This window comes from Fundulus heteroclitus, chromosome 10 (genome assembly GCF_011125445.2).
Source record: "Fundulus heteroclitus isolate FHET01 chromosome 10, MU-UCD_Fhet_4.1, whole genome shotgun sequence".
Taxonomy (NCBI): Eukaryota; Metazoa; Chordata; class Actinopteri; order Cyprinodontiformes; family Fundulidae; genus Fundulus; species Fundulus heteroclitus.
In genome coordinates this window covers 17,267,373-17,284,356 of record NC_046370.1, presented here as the reverse complement: position 1 = coordinate 17,284,356, position 16,984 = coordinate 17,267,373, and the positions used below count along the sequence as shown (strand labels likewise).

The 16,984-nt window shown below is 41.6% G+C and overlaps 2 protein-coding genes across 2 annotated transcripts; both read right to left on the bottom strand.

Moving 5' to 3' along the window:
* Positions 1-1,979: 1,979 nt before the first annotated feature.
* arl4d (ADP-ribosylation factor-like 4D) lies at positions 1,980-4,677 on the bottom strand. The gene is made up of 2 exons (XM_012879488.3): positions 4,510-4,677; positions 1,980-3,352 (listed from the first exon to the last, which is right to left on the bottom strand). Exon 2 carries the CDS (start codon positions 3,230-3,232, stop codon positions 2,627-2,629), a length of 606 nt encoding a protein of 201 aa, XP_012734942.1. The 5' UTR covers positions 3,233-3,352; positions 4,510-4,677; the 3' UTR covers positions 1,980-2,626.
* A 2,960-nt stretch (positions 4,678-7,637) lies between these two features.
* tmem106a (transmembrane protein 106A) lies at positions 7,638-16,102 on the bottom strand. The gene is made up of 8 exons (XM_012879481.3): positions 15,784-16,102; positions 14,236-14,410; positions 13,947-14,010; positions 13,709-13,862; positions 12,252-12,392; positions 11,055-11,098; positions 10,880-10,933; positions 7,638-8,053 (listed from the first exon to the last, which is right to left on the bottom strand). The coding sequence occupies exons 2-8, from the start codon at positions 14,399-14,401 to the stop codon at positions 7,945-7,947; spliced, it is 732 nt and encodes a 243-aa protein (XP_012734935.2). The 5' UTR covers positions 14,402-14,410; positions 15,784-16,102; the 3' UTR covers positions 7,638-7,944.
* Between the last annotated feature and the right edge of the window lie 882 nt (positions 16,103-16,984).

Genomic DNA, 16,984 nt, shown 5'->3' with positions numbered 1-16,984 from the left:
AGACAGACATCAATAACCCGATTCTCGACAGGTGGATGTAGTTCCGCCGAACGAAATCCATCTGCCAAGAGTCAGGTTAAGACATCAATGGATTTTACTTTGATTTTATGTGAAAGACTAAAACAAAGTAGTCCTTAATTGTTATGTGGAAGAAATGTGATAGATGTTTGTTTTTTTAAATACAAACACAAATATTAAAAACCTGTGTATTTGTATTTAACTCCTTTAAGGTATATAGCACCAAAATAAAATTCAGTGCAACCAACTGCCTTCAAGTCTTTGTAGTTTCATCTCAGCATGAATCCAGCAGCTTGTGAAGGCCTTAGAGGTTTTTGAACAAACGGCAAGCTTTGAACGTCTCACAGCTCAATCCATCATCTGAAAGCGGAGTATAGCGCGTGACCGCAATCCAACCAAGACCTGGCCAGCCACCTAAAGTAAAAGGTAGAGCATTGACCAATGAAGCCAAGAGGTCTCTGGTAGCTCTGGAGGAGCTGCTGAACTCCACAGCTCAGATTATGTCGGATAACTATCAGTCATGCACTCCTAACATCTGACATTTATTAAAGATTGGCGTGTAGAGGGGGTGCAAACGTATGAAAGAAAGTGAACTAGTCTTTTTTTGGGTCTACATGGCAAAATACAATAACTGACACTGCACATCACTCTGAACAGACTATCCCTGCCATGAAACATGGTGGAGGCAGCGTGTGTGTGGATGCAAGACCAGGAAGCTGGTAATCAAAACCGATGGTGCAAAAAAAACAAAGTAATCCAGGAACAAAACAAAAGACTCAAGACTGGGAAAAAGAGCTCCAATGAAATGGTTTAGATCAAACGTATCCACCATGTGTTAGAATGTCCCAGTCAAAGTCCAGACCTAAATCCAATTGAAAATCTGTGATGCTTTCTATGCAATCTGAGGAAGTTTGTGCTCTTTTTTGCAGAGGACATGCAGCAAAAGGCGTTGACCAGGGGAGGGGGGGCTGAATACAAATGCATGCCACACCTTTCAGATATCTATTTGGGGGTGAAAATTTTGAAAACAAATGCTTCAGTAGCCACTTCACTTTATAATCACGTCACACTTTTTGGTTGGTCCATCACAAATAATTTCAATTAAATCTATCATAGTTTGTGGATGTAACATAAGCAAATGTGAAAAAGTTCAAGCAGTGGGGAATACTTTAGAAAGTTACTGGGTTCAGGAGCTGGGGAATTGGGCTTGATTTAGTTTTTTGTTGTTTATATCCCAGACAAGTTTGAGTAACAGCATTTTTTTTAGCAACTAGCCTGATACCTCAACCCCCAGTGCTTCTGTAACCCTGAACTAAAAAACACACACAACATATCTTTAAAAAAACAAAAACAAAAGGAAGTTTGACTGATATTAATTCACCTGCTCAGGATAGCCTCATTACTCTAAATGCAACAACAGCCCCGGGTGGCACACGTTAAACGTTAACATGATGAAAACAGAAGATGAAAAAAAGCCAGCAGCAGCAGCTTTGAATCGCTAATTGTCGCAGTCTCACTGTCAGCATTTGGCAGACGACAGAAGGTGGGAATCAACCTAAACGGATTGTGTCGTCTCCGATGGGGGGGGGAAGGGGAAGACACCGTCCTCCCTGGTGCTGGCCTCATTTACCGCACCATGAATAGCAAAGGGCGGCCATAACTCAGGACTTTTAAAGTCCTAAATGGGCATTGTGCGACGCGTTTCATGGATGTGGCGAAAGAATAGCACGTATTACTGGTTAGCTTCAGTTTCATAGTCATACTCTCCTTCAGATCAAGTTAACCCCCACAGGGAAACGTCTGTTTCAGCAACCTTACTCACGGCCTCCGACGCAGAAAGATTGACTTGAAGAAAAGAGGTTTTATTTTTTTTTTTTAATAATAATAAATAACAGGCTGCTTGTAGCAAGCTTTGAAATAAATCATATCGGTCACCTAAAAAATGCAATGATAGCAACACATTTCCATACAGTGCTTAGATTTATTCAGTCTCCAAAATTTACAAAAATGTACAACTCGTAGAAACGCTCGAGATCCAGCAACTGAAACGAAACATCTGCGTGGGCTAAAGACAGGAATGTGCTTTCTTCCAGTGAATTACCCATCCTCTGAAACCACAGAACACTGTTTCACGTCGCATTGACGAAATAAAAAAAAAAAAAAAAATAAGTCTTCTCCCTCCTCTGTCCAGCACGCAGTCAGAAGCGTAGAATAAATAGAGAATAAAAAACAGCCTTTGAGTGAAAGCCGGTCAAGGGTTTTCTCCTCCTGCCATTTCAGTGTGTAAATGTGTTAGTTCCTATTAGAAATCTTCTTTAGATATGGCCTAAACGAGCACTTAGTGATGACTAACTGCTGTCAACGTTAAATCGTTACGCTCCGAGAAAGTCAATACTGCTTCGGCGTTGTGAGCAAGTCCGTTTCTGCCGACCCCTAAAGGCAGTTTGTAATTGGTGTTATTCTGTTGGCACAAATCGCTCTCCTTCAGGGCAAAAAAAAAAAACAAAAAAAAAAAAAAACAGGGCCTCATTAAGGCTGGAAGTGTCCCAACACCGAGAGGATCTCCTGACGGGGTTACGCCCCCACAATCCCTCAGCGGAGAGAGAGTTCATCTCTTTCTGTTCCGACTGTGCTTCGCCGTCTTCTTCCGCTTCAGGATCATCTCGTAGAGTTTCTCCAGGCCCGTCTGGAGCCCCTGGCCGTCCACGGCGCTGCAGCCCTGCACGTGGTACGGCGTGTAGACGCCCAGCTCGCGCACCGACAGCAGCTTCTCCACCTCGCCGACGGACAGGGCCGAGTCCAGGTCCTGTTTGTTGGCCAGGACCAGCACCGGCACCCCCTGGTTCTCCGAGGTGCGGGTGATCTTGTGCAGCTCCACCCTGGCCTCCTCCAAGCGCTCCGGCTCGGCGGAGTCCACGACAAACATGATGCCGTCCGTTCGCCGGGTGTAGGACTTCCAGAGGGGCCGCAGCTTCTCCTGGCCCCCCACGTCCCACACCTGGAAGTTTGTGGCCCGCGACGCCCCCACCGCCGCCTTGATCTTCTCCATGTTGAAGCCCTTGGTGGGGATCGTTTTGACAAACTCCTTCAGTTTGAGCCTGTAGAGCAGCGAGGTCTTCCCAGACGAATCCAGGCCAATCACAACCACGTGCACACACTGGAAGCTCGGCAGGAACGACGGGTTGGGGGCGATGTCGGTCAGCTGGTTCCCCATGGTTCGGGGGCCAAGAATTCGCAACCCGCGGAGGAGAGGTGGGAGATTCCTTGCTTAATCCTTTCTCGGCAGGCAGGTTCCTCTCAGGCAGGCGAAACGAGCCGATGACCGACCGGAGACCTTATCAAAACACAAGAGCGAGAGCTTGGGTTAGAGTTTAATTAAAAGATAAGTTCGGCTTGTTTGCGGTGCGAGAACTGTTTCAGTGTCACACGCAGGCGATAAAAGAGGCGGACGGGGATGGTTCGGCTCCACGCTTCTTCGTAAACCAGGAGGGCCCGGACAAGGTCTGTGTCGAAATCTAATCAGGTATCTGTGGCAAGAGCTAAAAAAAAAAAGGTATGTTCATGGATTCTCTTCGTTCGTTCTGGCTGAGCTTGGGCTATTTTGCAAAAGGGACGGGCTAAAGTTTCAAAGCGGACAGAAACATGCAGAGAAAGATGCTACAATACGTGCATTGTTAAAAACACTCCATAGTTTGCCTTCTGATTTCTTATGTTTTCATCCCTCTCTTCAGTTACACGGCATCCTGCGTTGCCTAAAACCCCCCCAATAAGTCACGTTCGTAAGTTTAAGTAACGCGATTACTTTCCAAGCAGTGCTCGGCCCAAACTGGGATTCCTCCATTTTTCCATTTAGATTAAGCTGTATGAAAAAAATAACCCATGTTGAGTGGGTTATTTTTCCCATATCACACAGCCAAACAACAGTTAATTGGGCGTCTGTGGCTGTGTTAGGGTCTCATTTGCCCTGCCTAATCCTCTTAAGGCGGTTAAAGCAGAAAGGCTTTTCCTTCTGGCTGATTGATTTCAGTCCAGGGGAAGCAATATGTATCCAGAGCTTCGCTTTGCTCTCTGTCTCTTCTGCAGCAGCAGCAGCAGCTCTAATCCGGTTGTTGTTGACATCCTGATACCCATCGCACAGCTGTCTCTGGACACTCCACAGCCATTACATGCGGACAACAAGGCAGTGCTGCGCTTAAAAGCCCTCTAGAACTATAATTCCGGTGGTTAGTTTTAAAGAGGCTGATGCAGGGGGACGCTGAGAAGCAGAGAAAATGCTATGTCATGTTTCTGATCAGATGATTTTTTATTTATTTATTTTTTTACCCTTGGCTGAATATAATTCAGTCAAGACAGACAGCGGACAGCTGCTTGTTTAATCTTGTTACAGCGTGGAAATAGCACATAAGCAACTTCGCCGGGTGAGCATTTATTTTCGTGACAGCCGTCAGCTTTAAAAGGAGACCAAAACAATTTATCATAAAATGAAATTACCTGGTAAAACGTGAGGAGGAACGATCACCCACAGGAGATAAACACAGCCATAGCGGAAAGGAAACGCTTATTTTTTTTCCACGTCTGCGCTGCTGCTGCCGTCCGGCCACGTCTCCTTCTCCCGCTGCTCCTCTCTGACTGAGGGATCCTGGAGACGCTCGAGCGAACGCCACCTACAGCCACCCCCCCCTCCTCCTGCCGGTGACGTCACGGTCACCTGGAGCGGAGGGTTGCTCTGCGCCCCCTGCCGGTGGAGCAATGAACTGCAGGGCATGCACGGGGCTCCCTCATATCCGACGTTTGATCATTAGTTTCGTTATCATATGCTGATAAAAATAGAGATTAAAACGACAGCGAATGGAAACGCAGAAGGAGAAAACAAAAGAGTAAGCGTATGCATTTTAAACGAAGACCAGAAATAAATAATCCAAAACTGGATAACGTGCAGATACCTGACAACAAATGTAATCATAGGATTTTACTCAAAATAAATAGTCTTTATCGGTCTTTAAAATATATCAATTTGAGTGTTATTTCAATACACATCGTTTTCGCAAAAGTATTCATAACTCTTAAGCTTTTTCACACTTCAACACGTCATGAACTAAGAGGAAAAATTGACAAATTGTTTTCCTACTTCTTTTAAAAACAAAGTACTCAGCCCCACTCAGTCAAAGCTTGTCACACAGCATTTTGCTGCAATAACAGCTGCAAATCTTTTCAGAATCAGAATTGTCTCAGGAAGCAAGAATCGATAATCAATTCTGCATACACATGAGCTAATATATGATGACAAACAGTTTGGGGAATCACGGCTTTTTTCTGTACATATAAAATGTATTTTTTGATTTGCTGCTACAATCCTGACAAGTGATAAATACCTATATGTATAAAGTTTCTCTTTTGTCTTCTGAATTTACTCGGAGCCTTGCAGCAAAATTCCACTCAAGTTTACATTGTGAATGTGCAGTTGAATGACAATAAAGTCTGTTTAAGTCTGAAAAGTCTAAATAAGTGTTTGACAGCACAAAGGAATAAAAATGGTAACAAGAACGTTTTTATATGGTTATAACTGGAGCTATAAAGTGCAGTAAATAGTGCAAATAAGAGTCTATAGGGGCTTTTATAGCTCTAGGTAAGAATTTGTCTTCGAGTCTGTCAATCTATGTTCTTATGGTTCTGTACCACTCCTGAAGGCAGGGAACAGGGTGTGAGGGATGAGCAGCAATGGTCCCGGTTCTCTTATGCGGTCTATATGGGGTCCAGAACAGGGAGAAAATATCTCACAATAGCAATTTGGGGCTAAGGGTCATGTTCAGGGACCCATAGTAGCAGTCTGCAGGGTTTTAACCAGGTACTTGAAGCCTTTTTAGAATGCAAAGGTACTGCTCTAACCACTAGGCCACCACGAGTGGGGCCTGTTGGTGAGAAAGTTTCTGATCCAGGAACACAGAGAAGGGGATAGTCCCAGGTTCACGAGCTTCAGCACCAGCTTGTCCAGGATTACAGTGTTCATACCTAAACTGAAGTCAATGAGCAGCTTCTTAACATAGGATTTTGGACTGGGCAGTACAACAGATGAATATGGTTTGATCTAAACCTTCTATTGTATCTCTGGTTGAATGTTTAGGTTCATTGTCCTGCTGGAAGACAAGCCTCCAGCACAGTCTCAAGTCTTTTGCAGCCCTTAACGTTTTTTTCTTCCAGGATCGCTCTGTATTTAGCTCCAGCCATCTTCCCCATCAAGACCAGTCTTCCTCTCTTTGCAGAAGAAAAGTTTCCTAACGTCTTGTTCTACTGTGGAGACGTTGGGTTAGGAGTGATGTCCAGTGATTTGCATGTACCAAACAGGGTAACCAAAAGTTCCATTCTGGTCTCATCGGAACCAGAACACCGTTTGTAGTCTCCCCATAGGGCTTTTACGGTTTTTATTTAAAAAGGACTTTCTTATTCCAGCTATTTCATGGATGCTAGATTTGTGGAATCAATTGTGCATCTCCTCCAGAATGATCATGAATCTCCTGACATCTCTGATTAGTGCTCTGGTTGCTAACCAGTAGGACTGCATTACCAGGTGATGGATTCAACAAAGAGTTTTGAGATGATTGAAGCTTTATAACCTAACCCTGCTTTAAACTTTGGCACTATCTAATCCAAGACCTGTCTGTTGTGTTCCTTCATTTTCATGATGCTGTTTCTTTACTTATGGTCTCTAGCAATCCTCTGAGGCCTTCTGATAACCACTGTATTTATACTGGTCTCTGTTTACTAATTTGGTTGACTTCTTAGGGCTGTTTCAACAGGATTTTATTTTGAATTATCAGAGTAACATTGACTGGATGCAAAAGAAATCCACACTATTAAGATTTTAGTGAGATTATAAGCATGCCATCTTGATACTTGGGTAAAACAGTAAACTTCTGTATTTCAAAAATGTTATCAGCAGAATATTTTTAATAATAATAAAAAAAATCTAATACAAGTATGATTGACCTAACTGGTGACCTTGTAAGCTTTTGATATCATTGGATAACGCAGAACATTGTAGGTGGGCTCTTTAAATTGGCATTGCTTGGCGCCACCCTGTGGCCAGTTCATTATAAGTGAGATGTGTTACAAAACTACAAACATCACCAACGATCCCTAATTTCATTAAAATCTGTTTAAAATGAGCTAAGTGATTAAAATGAGAACAAAAGAAGAGTTAAGACCAATAATAGCTACATCACAATAAACACATTTGAAAATTACGTGTTTCACAGATAGACGAAATCCTACAAAGACCTGACTGAATCTGAGAAAGGCATCTGTTGATCCTCCACTCTATGACAGATTTTCAGCTGATTGGAGTGTAAATCCTATTTTCTGTCAAACTGTGCTACGTTTTGTATTCTTCAAAGATTCAACTAAAGATATTAAACAAATTGGCTTCCATTGACAGTCTAGCAGTGCAACAACTTGAAAACATTGCAAGAAATGTTTGATTATTTTAAAGCTTAAACATATGGGGACTGGGACTGATATGAATTTACCCTTTTAAACTGAATTATATATTAAAAAAATAACCTAATGTTCAAACAGAAAGACAAAAAACAGTAATCCAAGCAATTAAAACAGAGAGCCTTTGATAATTGTCACAGTTTAATTAAGTGCAAATGAAATCAGTATTAACAGAGGTCAACTCTGTAATACAATAAAATTAATTTTGAAAAAAGAAAAAAAAAACAGCTGAAAAATGTATAGTTTAAAACACATTAACAACCAACGTTATCTGTAATAAAACAGTTATATCTAACTCATAAGACGGTAGTGACTGATTAAAAGGCTTTGGACTGTGAAAATAATAGAAAAATTTATCATTTTAACAGTACTCAATCACACATTAAAAGGATAGAAGTAGAGTGCCATTGCGGGTCTTTGTAATTTGGGGTTCGATCATCTCACAGGATGGGGGGTGGTGGAATTATTGCCACAATCAATGTACTCAAAAACCTCCTGGGAGATCTGCTCCGTGTGAGACAGGTAGGAAATATTCATGGTCATTCTGGGTGGAAGAGAAAGAGGACAAAAACAACCCTTTTAATTAGGTCACGCTGTTTCAAAACTGTCAAAATATCAAAACTGTTGAGATCAGACCAAGACAATGCTAGTAACTACAAAAGGCAGTTTTCAAATGATGACTTCGTTTAATAAAGTAAAAAAGGCTATCCTAACCAACCTAGTTCGGTGTGAAACAATAATAACCCCCTTAAACTAAACTGGTTGAGCCACTTTTGGTGGCAAACACTGTTTTTAAAGTTTAGTGAGAAGTGGGGGTGAATCTTTTGACTGTGGAAAAATTTTGGCCCCCTTTGGAGAGTTTTTAAGCATAAACAGCCCATTTAAGATCCTTCCACACATCTTAAATTCAACTGATTTGGTTGATTCGTTCAGTGGTGAACTTGCTGGTGTTCCTCAGATTATTGTCCTGTAGTACACCCTCAAGTGAGATTGATGCTACGGTCAAACCACTGGCCACACATTTTTCTTCGGGATTTCCTCAGTCAACGTCTGAGCTCATGGTTCGACAGTAAAAAAGAAACCGGGTAAAGATTGCATCAGTTAGGAAGCTCCAAAGTGAAAACCACTGCTGATCAAAAAGATCACATTGCACATCTCCCACAAAACATCTTAATGACGCCCAAGACTTTTAGGGGAAGTTGTCTGTTAACTGACAGGAAAACAGTAACGCATATTTAGAAGGTGTGCTTCCCGTTTCATCTGATTAAACATGGTGTTATTAAGGCGATGGTCTGAGGCTGCTTTTCTCCTTTTGGACCTGGAAGACTTGCCAAAAAGAGTGGAACTTGGAATGCAAACAAATAATCGACTTCCGATTAATTGTTGATTAATGGCTAATTAGATTAAAGTTTGTTCCATGCGATTAAAGCTATAGTTGGTAATCCTGTTCAGAAACACTTTTTGTTATACAACGTGAAATGGTCCTTCCATCCTGACAGTAGTAAAGAAATTATATATTCAAAAAAAGGAGGTTAAAAAAATGTGATCTCTGTGAAAGCTGTAGGCCTGTAAAAAAAATCTCTGCCCTTCACACCAAAGAGCAGGGATTGGGCAGAGTTTTGGTCCTGCTCTCCTCTCACCCCCCTCCATCCCTCAAGTTCCAGGGGTATCGCCTTATCTATTGGTTGTCCCGCATGTCATTCTGACGCGCTCACATAACGCCAGTGTGCGTGTACGTTTCTTGGTAGGTTCCACTTGCTGGCTGCACATCCGCACTTGTGTTTATGTATCCGGCTAGCTTAGCGGTTAGCTTCGGTGTTAGCCGTTCACTTTAGCTCCGCTGCTCACACCGTATACTTTGAATATGGCTGAGAGCTGCAAGAAGTAAACTGCGTACAACTTTACGAGAAGAAGAGGAAGGCCTCAGCAGAAGGAAATAAGACCAGAGTGAAACTGCATTTCATATTTACTCTTTGATTTTAAAAGTCTCATGATCTGAAACACTTTAGTAGGACAAAAAACTGAATTAAAAAAGGTAATGGGGGTAAATACAGCGTTTATACCCAAACATGCAGAATTTTTGTCTGTGAAACTACGGGGGCAATGCAACTTTTTGCAATGCAACTTTCTGCAGCGCAACGTTAAAAGGTGACACCCAAACAAAACAGAAGGGACTCCCAGGTATCAGTAAAGTCATTATGGTTTTTCATCCACCTACAGCGACAACGCACCGGTACTGTTGTTGACCAGAAGAGATTGTCCTTTTGCTGTACCGTCATGGTGCATTCAGGTACATCTCGTGCACTGTGTTGTCTTAATCTTAAAACTCGATTTAAAATGATTTAAACCTTTTTTAATTCTCAAATGTCTTGGCAGTCTTATTTGAACAGTCCTAAATAACAACACTGACTATTTTCAAGGTCTTTTATACTTGGATAATCAATTCATCCATGCATCTAGTCACATATCCAGTCAATTCTATAATTGCCAATCTTTGTTTCTCTTGATTTAATCGAAATGGCATCAAACTTTAATACAAGTATGCACAAACTGTGATTTTTGTGTACCATTATGCCCCTGAAAATTAGTAATGATATTCACAGAGATGCACTTGGCCAAAACAATATGACCCCTATCAAAGTGTGTAAAGTGTTTTAATGCTGGCTAATGCAGCTAAAAGGCATCCTCCATGTCTCCACCATTGCTCCACTTGTGATGCTTCCACTAATGCACCGTCAAAAGTGTTGTTGATCGTTTGCACACCCTTCTGTGGTCTGCTCGTGTGCAGAGTTAAATCTAAATCAAACAATTCCTTCTGCTTGCCCAATTTTTGTCAGTGAAGCGGACGATTTGTTGTTGAGCATAAACAGTGAACTTTCTACACCATTTTGAAGTTACACAGTCACACCTGGTGCGTAACGCAAGCTATTTTAAGAAATATATTTTTTTCTTTTACTCAACGGCTCGTTTAAACTTCATTAGAATATTTGCTTGTGAAACGCAACAATGAGGTGACCTTTGGTGAATAGAAAAGCAGAAGTGCCTTTTTCTTCCAAGGCCAACCAAAAGAGAAGTGGAAAGAAAATGAAAGAGGCAACAATGAATTTGTGGCGTTGAGCTTTTCCTCATCCGCTGAATTCTAAAAACAAAAGCCAAAGTGACTTAACACAGTCCTTCTGTGGAGTCTGCAGAGAACATTTTAGATTTGAGGATTTGAAGATAGGACCTTCATCTACATCAGCCTTTTTTTGTGTGTGGCTGTGGCTTTTCACACAGCTGCAGAGAAGTGTTGCCTCGAGTGATACGCCTCTGAGATAAGCTGTCGTGCCTGCCTCTGCGGTCGATTTGGAAATTTGAGATTGAGACTTACTGCAGCTGCAGGAACAACGTGTGGATCTTGAAAGAAGATGACTTGCAGTAAGTGCTGAAAGAGACAAAGTGGTGACATCTGCTGAATCCACACATTCAAACAAAAAGTGGATGTAAACTTCAAACTCTTCAAAGAACCTCTCTGCAGTGTGGTGATAGTCGGGTTTGGTTCTTACTTTAAGCCTTGGTCTTTGATCGGCAGGTCGATTTGGATGATGTACTGCAAAAAGCCAACGTGCAGATAAGAAACTCATAATGGGACGAATACAGGAATTTGTAAAAGTATTCAAACCCTTTGAAACAACAATAACAATAACGGATGTGATTGTATTCCCCCCCCCTCCGCCCGACAGCATGCATTTGTATTTAACCCCTTTACTCTGATAAATTGGAATAAAATCCAGTGCACCCAATTGTGTTCAGAAATCGCCTTATCAGGAAATAGCGTCCAGCTGTGAGTAATTTAATCTCAGCATGGACGGAGCTGCTCTACAAGAGGCGTGTTAGAGAACGCGAGTCAGCAAACGGCACCATAAAGACCAATAAACCTAGCAGACAGGTCTGGGGTAAGGCTTAAATCATTCTCCAAGCTGTGGGCATGTTAGCGAGCACAACCCCTTCTATCGGCTAAAAATGGAAATAATTTGCCTACAGACCTGCCAAGACATGACGGACCACCTGAACTCTGGGGCCAGTCAAGGAAAGCATTCATCAGATTAGCTGGCCTTTGGGGGAAGTGTGGCGGAAATAGAGCCGTTTTTGAAAGAAAGACATAAGAAGCCACATTTGCAATTTGCCACAAGCCATGTTGGGTACACAGCAAACCAGTCAAAGAAGGTGTTCTGGTCCGATGAGAGCAGAACTAAGCTGCGGTGGTGGTGGCAGCATCATGCTCTGGGGGAACGTTTGCTCTAAAGCAGAGATATGGTCTGAGCTGATGGTAAAATAGATGGAGCCGATACGGGATAATAGAGAGACATGGGGTGTACTCCAAACGCACAGCCAGAGCTGCTATTGAAAAACGACCTGAGCAGGGCGGACAGAATCCAGTAGGGCCGGTGTAAAAGTGGCAGTCGGGTTCTCCAGAGTCCTGCTAATTACCTGATTATTTGACTCAGGAGTGTTGGAGTAGAGACACAAATAAAAGCTGCAGGAGACGGGACCTGGAGGAGTGGATCTGAAGACCCCTGGTTCAGACCAAAGTGTCGGCACGGCCCAAAGTCCGGACCCAAATTATGTTCATCTCTTACATTCAATCCCAAGAAACATATTCAGGTTTGTGGTATCAACGTGTCACAAATGGGTTAAGTGCAAAGGGAATGCATGCTTTTGTAAGGCACTGTATATCTCAGCACGTTTTGGGTGACACTCACCGGTTGTCTCGATCGAGACTGTATGGCCGTCAAGTTGGACAGTTTGGTATGACCCACCACCGTTTGAGCAAGCAGACCCTGCATGGTGAACTCAACGATCTGAACTGGAACAAAGTTCTCGTTGGTCATGTTGATGAGATTCTAGAGCAAAAAAAAAAGAAAAAGAAAAAAAGAAACAAGCAAGCTGTCAGTGTGGAAACCAGTCCTAGTTTTCCCACGGTTTAAAGTGTGTCAGGGGACTTTGCCCATCATATGACACCTGCTGCTTGTCATGCGTCTTTCACATCATCTTTCTGATAGTAACTTTAAAACTACGACATTTCTCAGTATACTCTGCAATGCAGAGGAGTTCATGGCTGATGGTTGCAAGGGTTTTCGTCTGTTAAAAAAAATCTTCCCAACTAGGAAAAACAAAATCTTAAAATCCTTCCTAGATTGATTGACAGTAATTGCTTCTCTAAAATAAACCCTGATCTCTTTTGGACCTTGGCACCGTACTGTACTGGCACACAGCGGTACTTAAATCCCATCGAGGCAGTGAGGGTGTACTTAGTTTTTCAGAAACAACTTTTTATGGGTTGAGGGGGAGGGGGGGGGGTTAAACCACATCTGACTTTATCAAGTAATGACCGTGTGGAATTCCAGGCATGTTTTTGTATGCTTGATATTGAATACAAATAATCTTTTAACCTGGTCAAGACCAGAAAGGTTTTATTTCCCAATTTACAAAGCTTCAGAAGATGAATGTGATTATGAGTAATAAAGAGTAAAGTGATTTTTAAAACAACAAAGAAGTAGCAGATTTACAGCTGCATCTCAATAAATTAGAAAATTTGATTTCAGTAATTCAATTCAGAACGTAAAACTTGTAGAGATTCGTCAGACGTGGTGCAAATTATATTTTTTGTGCTTAACAGCTAAAGAAAACCTGAAATAGGCTTCTAAGAAAATGTTAATATTGTATGAGACTTACATAAGAGTCACTGACAACTTCCACAAGGTGGATAAGCCACAAAATGGGAGTTTTACGATTTTGTCTTGTAATCTGTTCACAGAGTGCTGTATCAAAACACATTAATGGAAAGTTGAGTGCAAGGAAGTGTTTTTATAAAAAAATAAATAAATAAGTGCACATGCAAAAGGGAAAACTGGGACATTGGGAAAGCAGTGACTACAGCTAGAATAAAAGCTATGTCCACTGTGTTTTATCAAGACTTGAGTCAGACTAGCTGTCGATCAAAATGTTTTAAAGTTTCCCTCTAATGACAAACTATGATGACCCTTTTTTTTTTTAAACAGGCAAGCAGGTGCTGACCTCTTATGTTATGTTCAGACCAGCCTTTCTTTGGAGATTTTCAGCTGCTTTCCTCTTATTGAAAGCATTTTAACTTCCCATAACATTCTTAGATGCCAATGTGAACGTGCGTGGTTGCCCTCCCGTTGTGGCCTTCACTTACTGTGACCTCCATGTCCACAGAGTCCGGCCTGAAGTAGACCATGACGGACAGCACGGACACCGGCGTGAGCGTGACGCTCCGAGGGAAGAAGAAAAAGAGGATCAGGCAGCAAAGTAAAAGACACACTGCCATGGAGATGCACACGTACAGCTTCCTGAAACACAAATGCAGCGTTGTTAAACGTCCCCGAACCAACATAGAACCTAACGCTGAGACGTTTCAGTGAGGCGCTCCTTACGTGCGCCTGGGTTGGAGCCGCACGTCGTTGCACGGTATTACGGCGAGGAGTTGATCCTGCTGGCCTGTCAGAGCAAAAAAAAAAAAAAAAAAAAAGTTTTGTTTTTACTGGACAAAACGTAGAAATGAAAGCGCCTAAAACATTGTTTCGTTTTGTTGCTGAAAAGGAAATGAAAGCTATTTGTAGATCAGTATTTCACTCCAGTGAGTTAGGAGTCAGAAAAATAGATAAGGGAAAAAAAAAAGAAAAAAAACTGAACAAAAGCTGCCAGTGGGAAAAAAAAACCAACCGCGGGGAATTCGTCCGGTGCCTTGACACGTAGGGCAGGAGTCGCTCGTGGAGCTTCCGTTAATGCTGCCGTACCGATGAACCTTCCTGAGCGTTTCCTCCTTCTCCATCACTTTTGTTTTCTCTGGATCCATTCGTGTCCTGTTGCTGTTCCTCGGCAGCACCATGACCCTTCACTGAAAGACAAAGTCCACCTTTAACACGAGAAAAACAGGAAACCTGACACAGAAAAAAAAAAAAAAACAGCTGCATCAGGTCCAACTTTGGTCACCTGTTCGACTTGATTCTCTCACTAAACTTTAACCATCAATAAAAAATAATAATAAAAAAAGTCATTCCTGCAGCACATATCAGAGCTCATGATGTGAAAAGGACAAAGAAGACTCCCAGAAATCTCGTTTTAATGATTTTGGGACAAATTACATAAACCAATCGCAGTTGCGTAATCTTATGTTAGCTGACCAATTTTTTTTTTCTACTCCGATTTATATTTGATAAACTCAGACTTAGTTTAGGTCAAAGGGACGGAGGAAACTGGAACAAAAAAGAACAAAAACATTTTTTTGAGTTTTTTTTTAAAGGCAGAGCATTTCATATTACACCCTTTCATAAATGTATTTATTTAAAAGACTATCTTACAGTCCTAATTCTTAAAAAAAAAAAAAAAGGCTCATTCCAATAAGACGGAAAAAAACTTTATAACTTGAACAATGTGTGTCAAAGGGCTGCACAGTTTGTAGCAATGGTGCCTTGCAGCGAGACGGTCCTCGGTTCAAATCCCAGCCTGGGGTCTTTCTGCATAGAGTTTGCACGCTGTGCATAACCCTAGCCTCAACAGCAACTTAAACATATGTTGCATGTTTTTTTATGTGGGATTTTTGCACTTCTAGGCAACAGCCCACTTCAAAAATAGATTAGGACTGAGCGTGTGCAATGTGTCTCTGTGGTAACCTGTGATGGACTGGCAGCCCCTGCTCTGCCCAATGAGGACTGGAGAGAGGCACTGGATGAATATCTGTCAGAACAAACCTGTAAATATTAGGTTACATACAGATCTAAAGAAATTTACTTGGCCAGATGGATTCTTCCCCGCACCCTATGGTTGACACACTTTAGCTACTCGCTAAGAATGCCCACTCATCAACCACGTTTAAATACTTCGCATCTCGTTTCCTGTTCACACCTCAAATGTAAAAAAAAAGGCACGTAGAGGTCCAGAATGTTTTTGTTTCCTTTTAATAAACAAAAATAGCTGCATTTAAAAACACCACAGGGCAGTCATACACAGTTTTAGCCCAGTTCTCCAGAGTCCTGCTAAGTTACCAAAACTACAGATATCGTGTCAGGTTCACACAAATGATAGAAACTTCAGTACGTTTGTAACCTGCGATAGCTTGGCAGTCCTTACAGAAATCATCTTATTCAAAGAAAAACCCTACACCATGTTTTTTTTTTTGGCTGGCTGAGCTAAAACTTGCCATGTCCTCCGTCGCACTTACATGCTGCTCACCAAACATCTCCAGCAACTTCTCCAACGCGCAAAGCTTACCTTCATTAACCTCTGGGCTGCTGTTTAAAACTCCAGCTGGCATCCAGAAGAGGGGGAAGTAAAATGTCCTTTTTTTTTAAAGACCGCATTAAAAAGGGGTTCTTCTTTTGCTATACATGCATTTGTGCTGCGTCAAGAAACAACCCGGGGAGGGATAACTTCCTCCTTCTCGGCCACAGCTGCTGCAGAGGAGGAGGATCGCACGGGGCTCGGTTTGTCACCGACTTTTCTTCCTTGTGTTTAACTCAAGCAGAAGTTTCACGGCAGGTTATGAAAGCTGTTGCGCAAATGAGAGATTGAGCAATATTACTCACGACTTTGCAACAACTTTTTTTTAAAAGGAAAGGAAATATTCCCATTGAGCCTTCACTGCCCCCTGGTGGCGGGTTAGTAGAATCGGACCGACTGGGAAAACGGAACTGGTCCCCGACTTTTTTACGTAGGCCTACAGCTGCTTTACTGTGAGAAAGTCATCTAAAAACTAAATAGGATACTGTGGTAAACTTTGCTTGCATAAGATCTCTTTAAATAAGAAGTGAGAATAGATTGGCCTGTACCATACCAAAACAAAGTACTGTATGGGTATGCATGCACAAAGTAACCTAAGGTGGTGAAGCGAAGTGAGAAAAAGTATTAAACAAAAATTTAAATTAGGTCATGCCTATGTATCCATTCCCTTTGCTTTGAAACACTTAAAAGGATCTGCAATCAATCACGTTCAAAGTAATATAATTAGGTAAATGAAGTCCAGAAGAGAGCAACCTAAGTGTCACAAGTGTATGTTTTCATGGATCAAAGATTTTTTTAAACAGAAAAATATAGGTAAGGGTAGAAATGGAGTTTTCTGAAATAGAATGTATCATTACTGATACACCACAAGGCTAATTTATTAGCCCAGTATTGTTTGACGTCATGATATATTTTGTTATATTAATGTAGAGTTTGGAAGATCCTTTTAGCGGAAGATGGTGCTATCTGGAAGAGAGGTAGAAACATTACGTTTTAAATTACACAGACTCAGATAGCTCGAGTGGGCTAATAAGTGGGAATTTAAGATTACAACATAAAAAAAAACAAGTTTGTTATTTGGGCTCAAAGAAAAATACCAGAAGTAAGCCTTTATATGTATGAATTTTACCAGAGAAGGTGAAAGTTTTAAAATTTTTAGGTAAGTGGATGGATGAAAAATTAACATAGAACA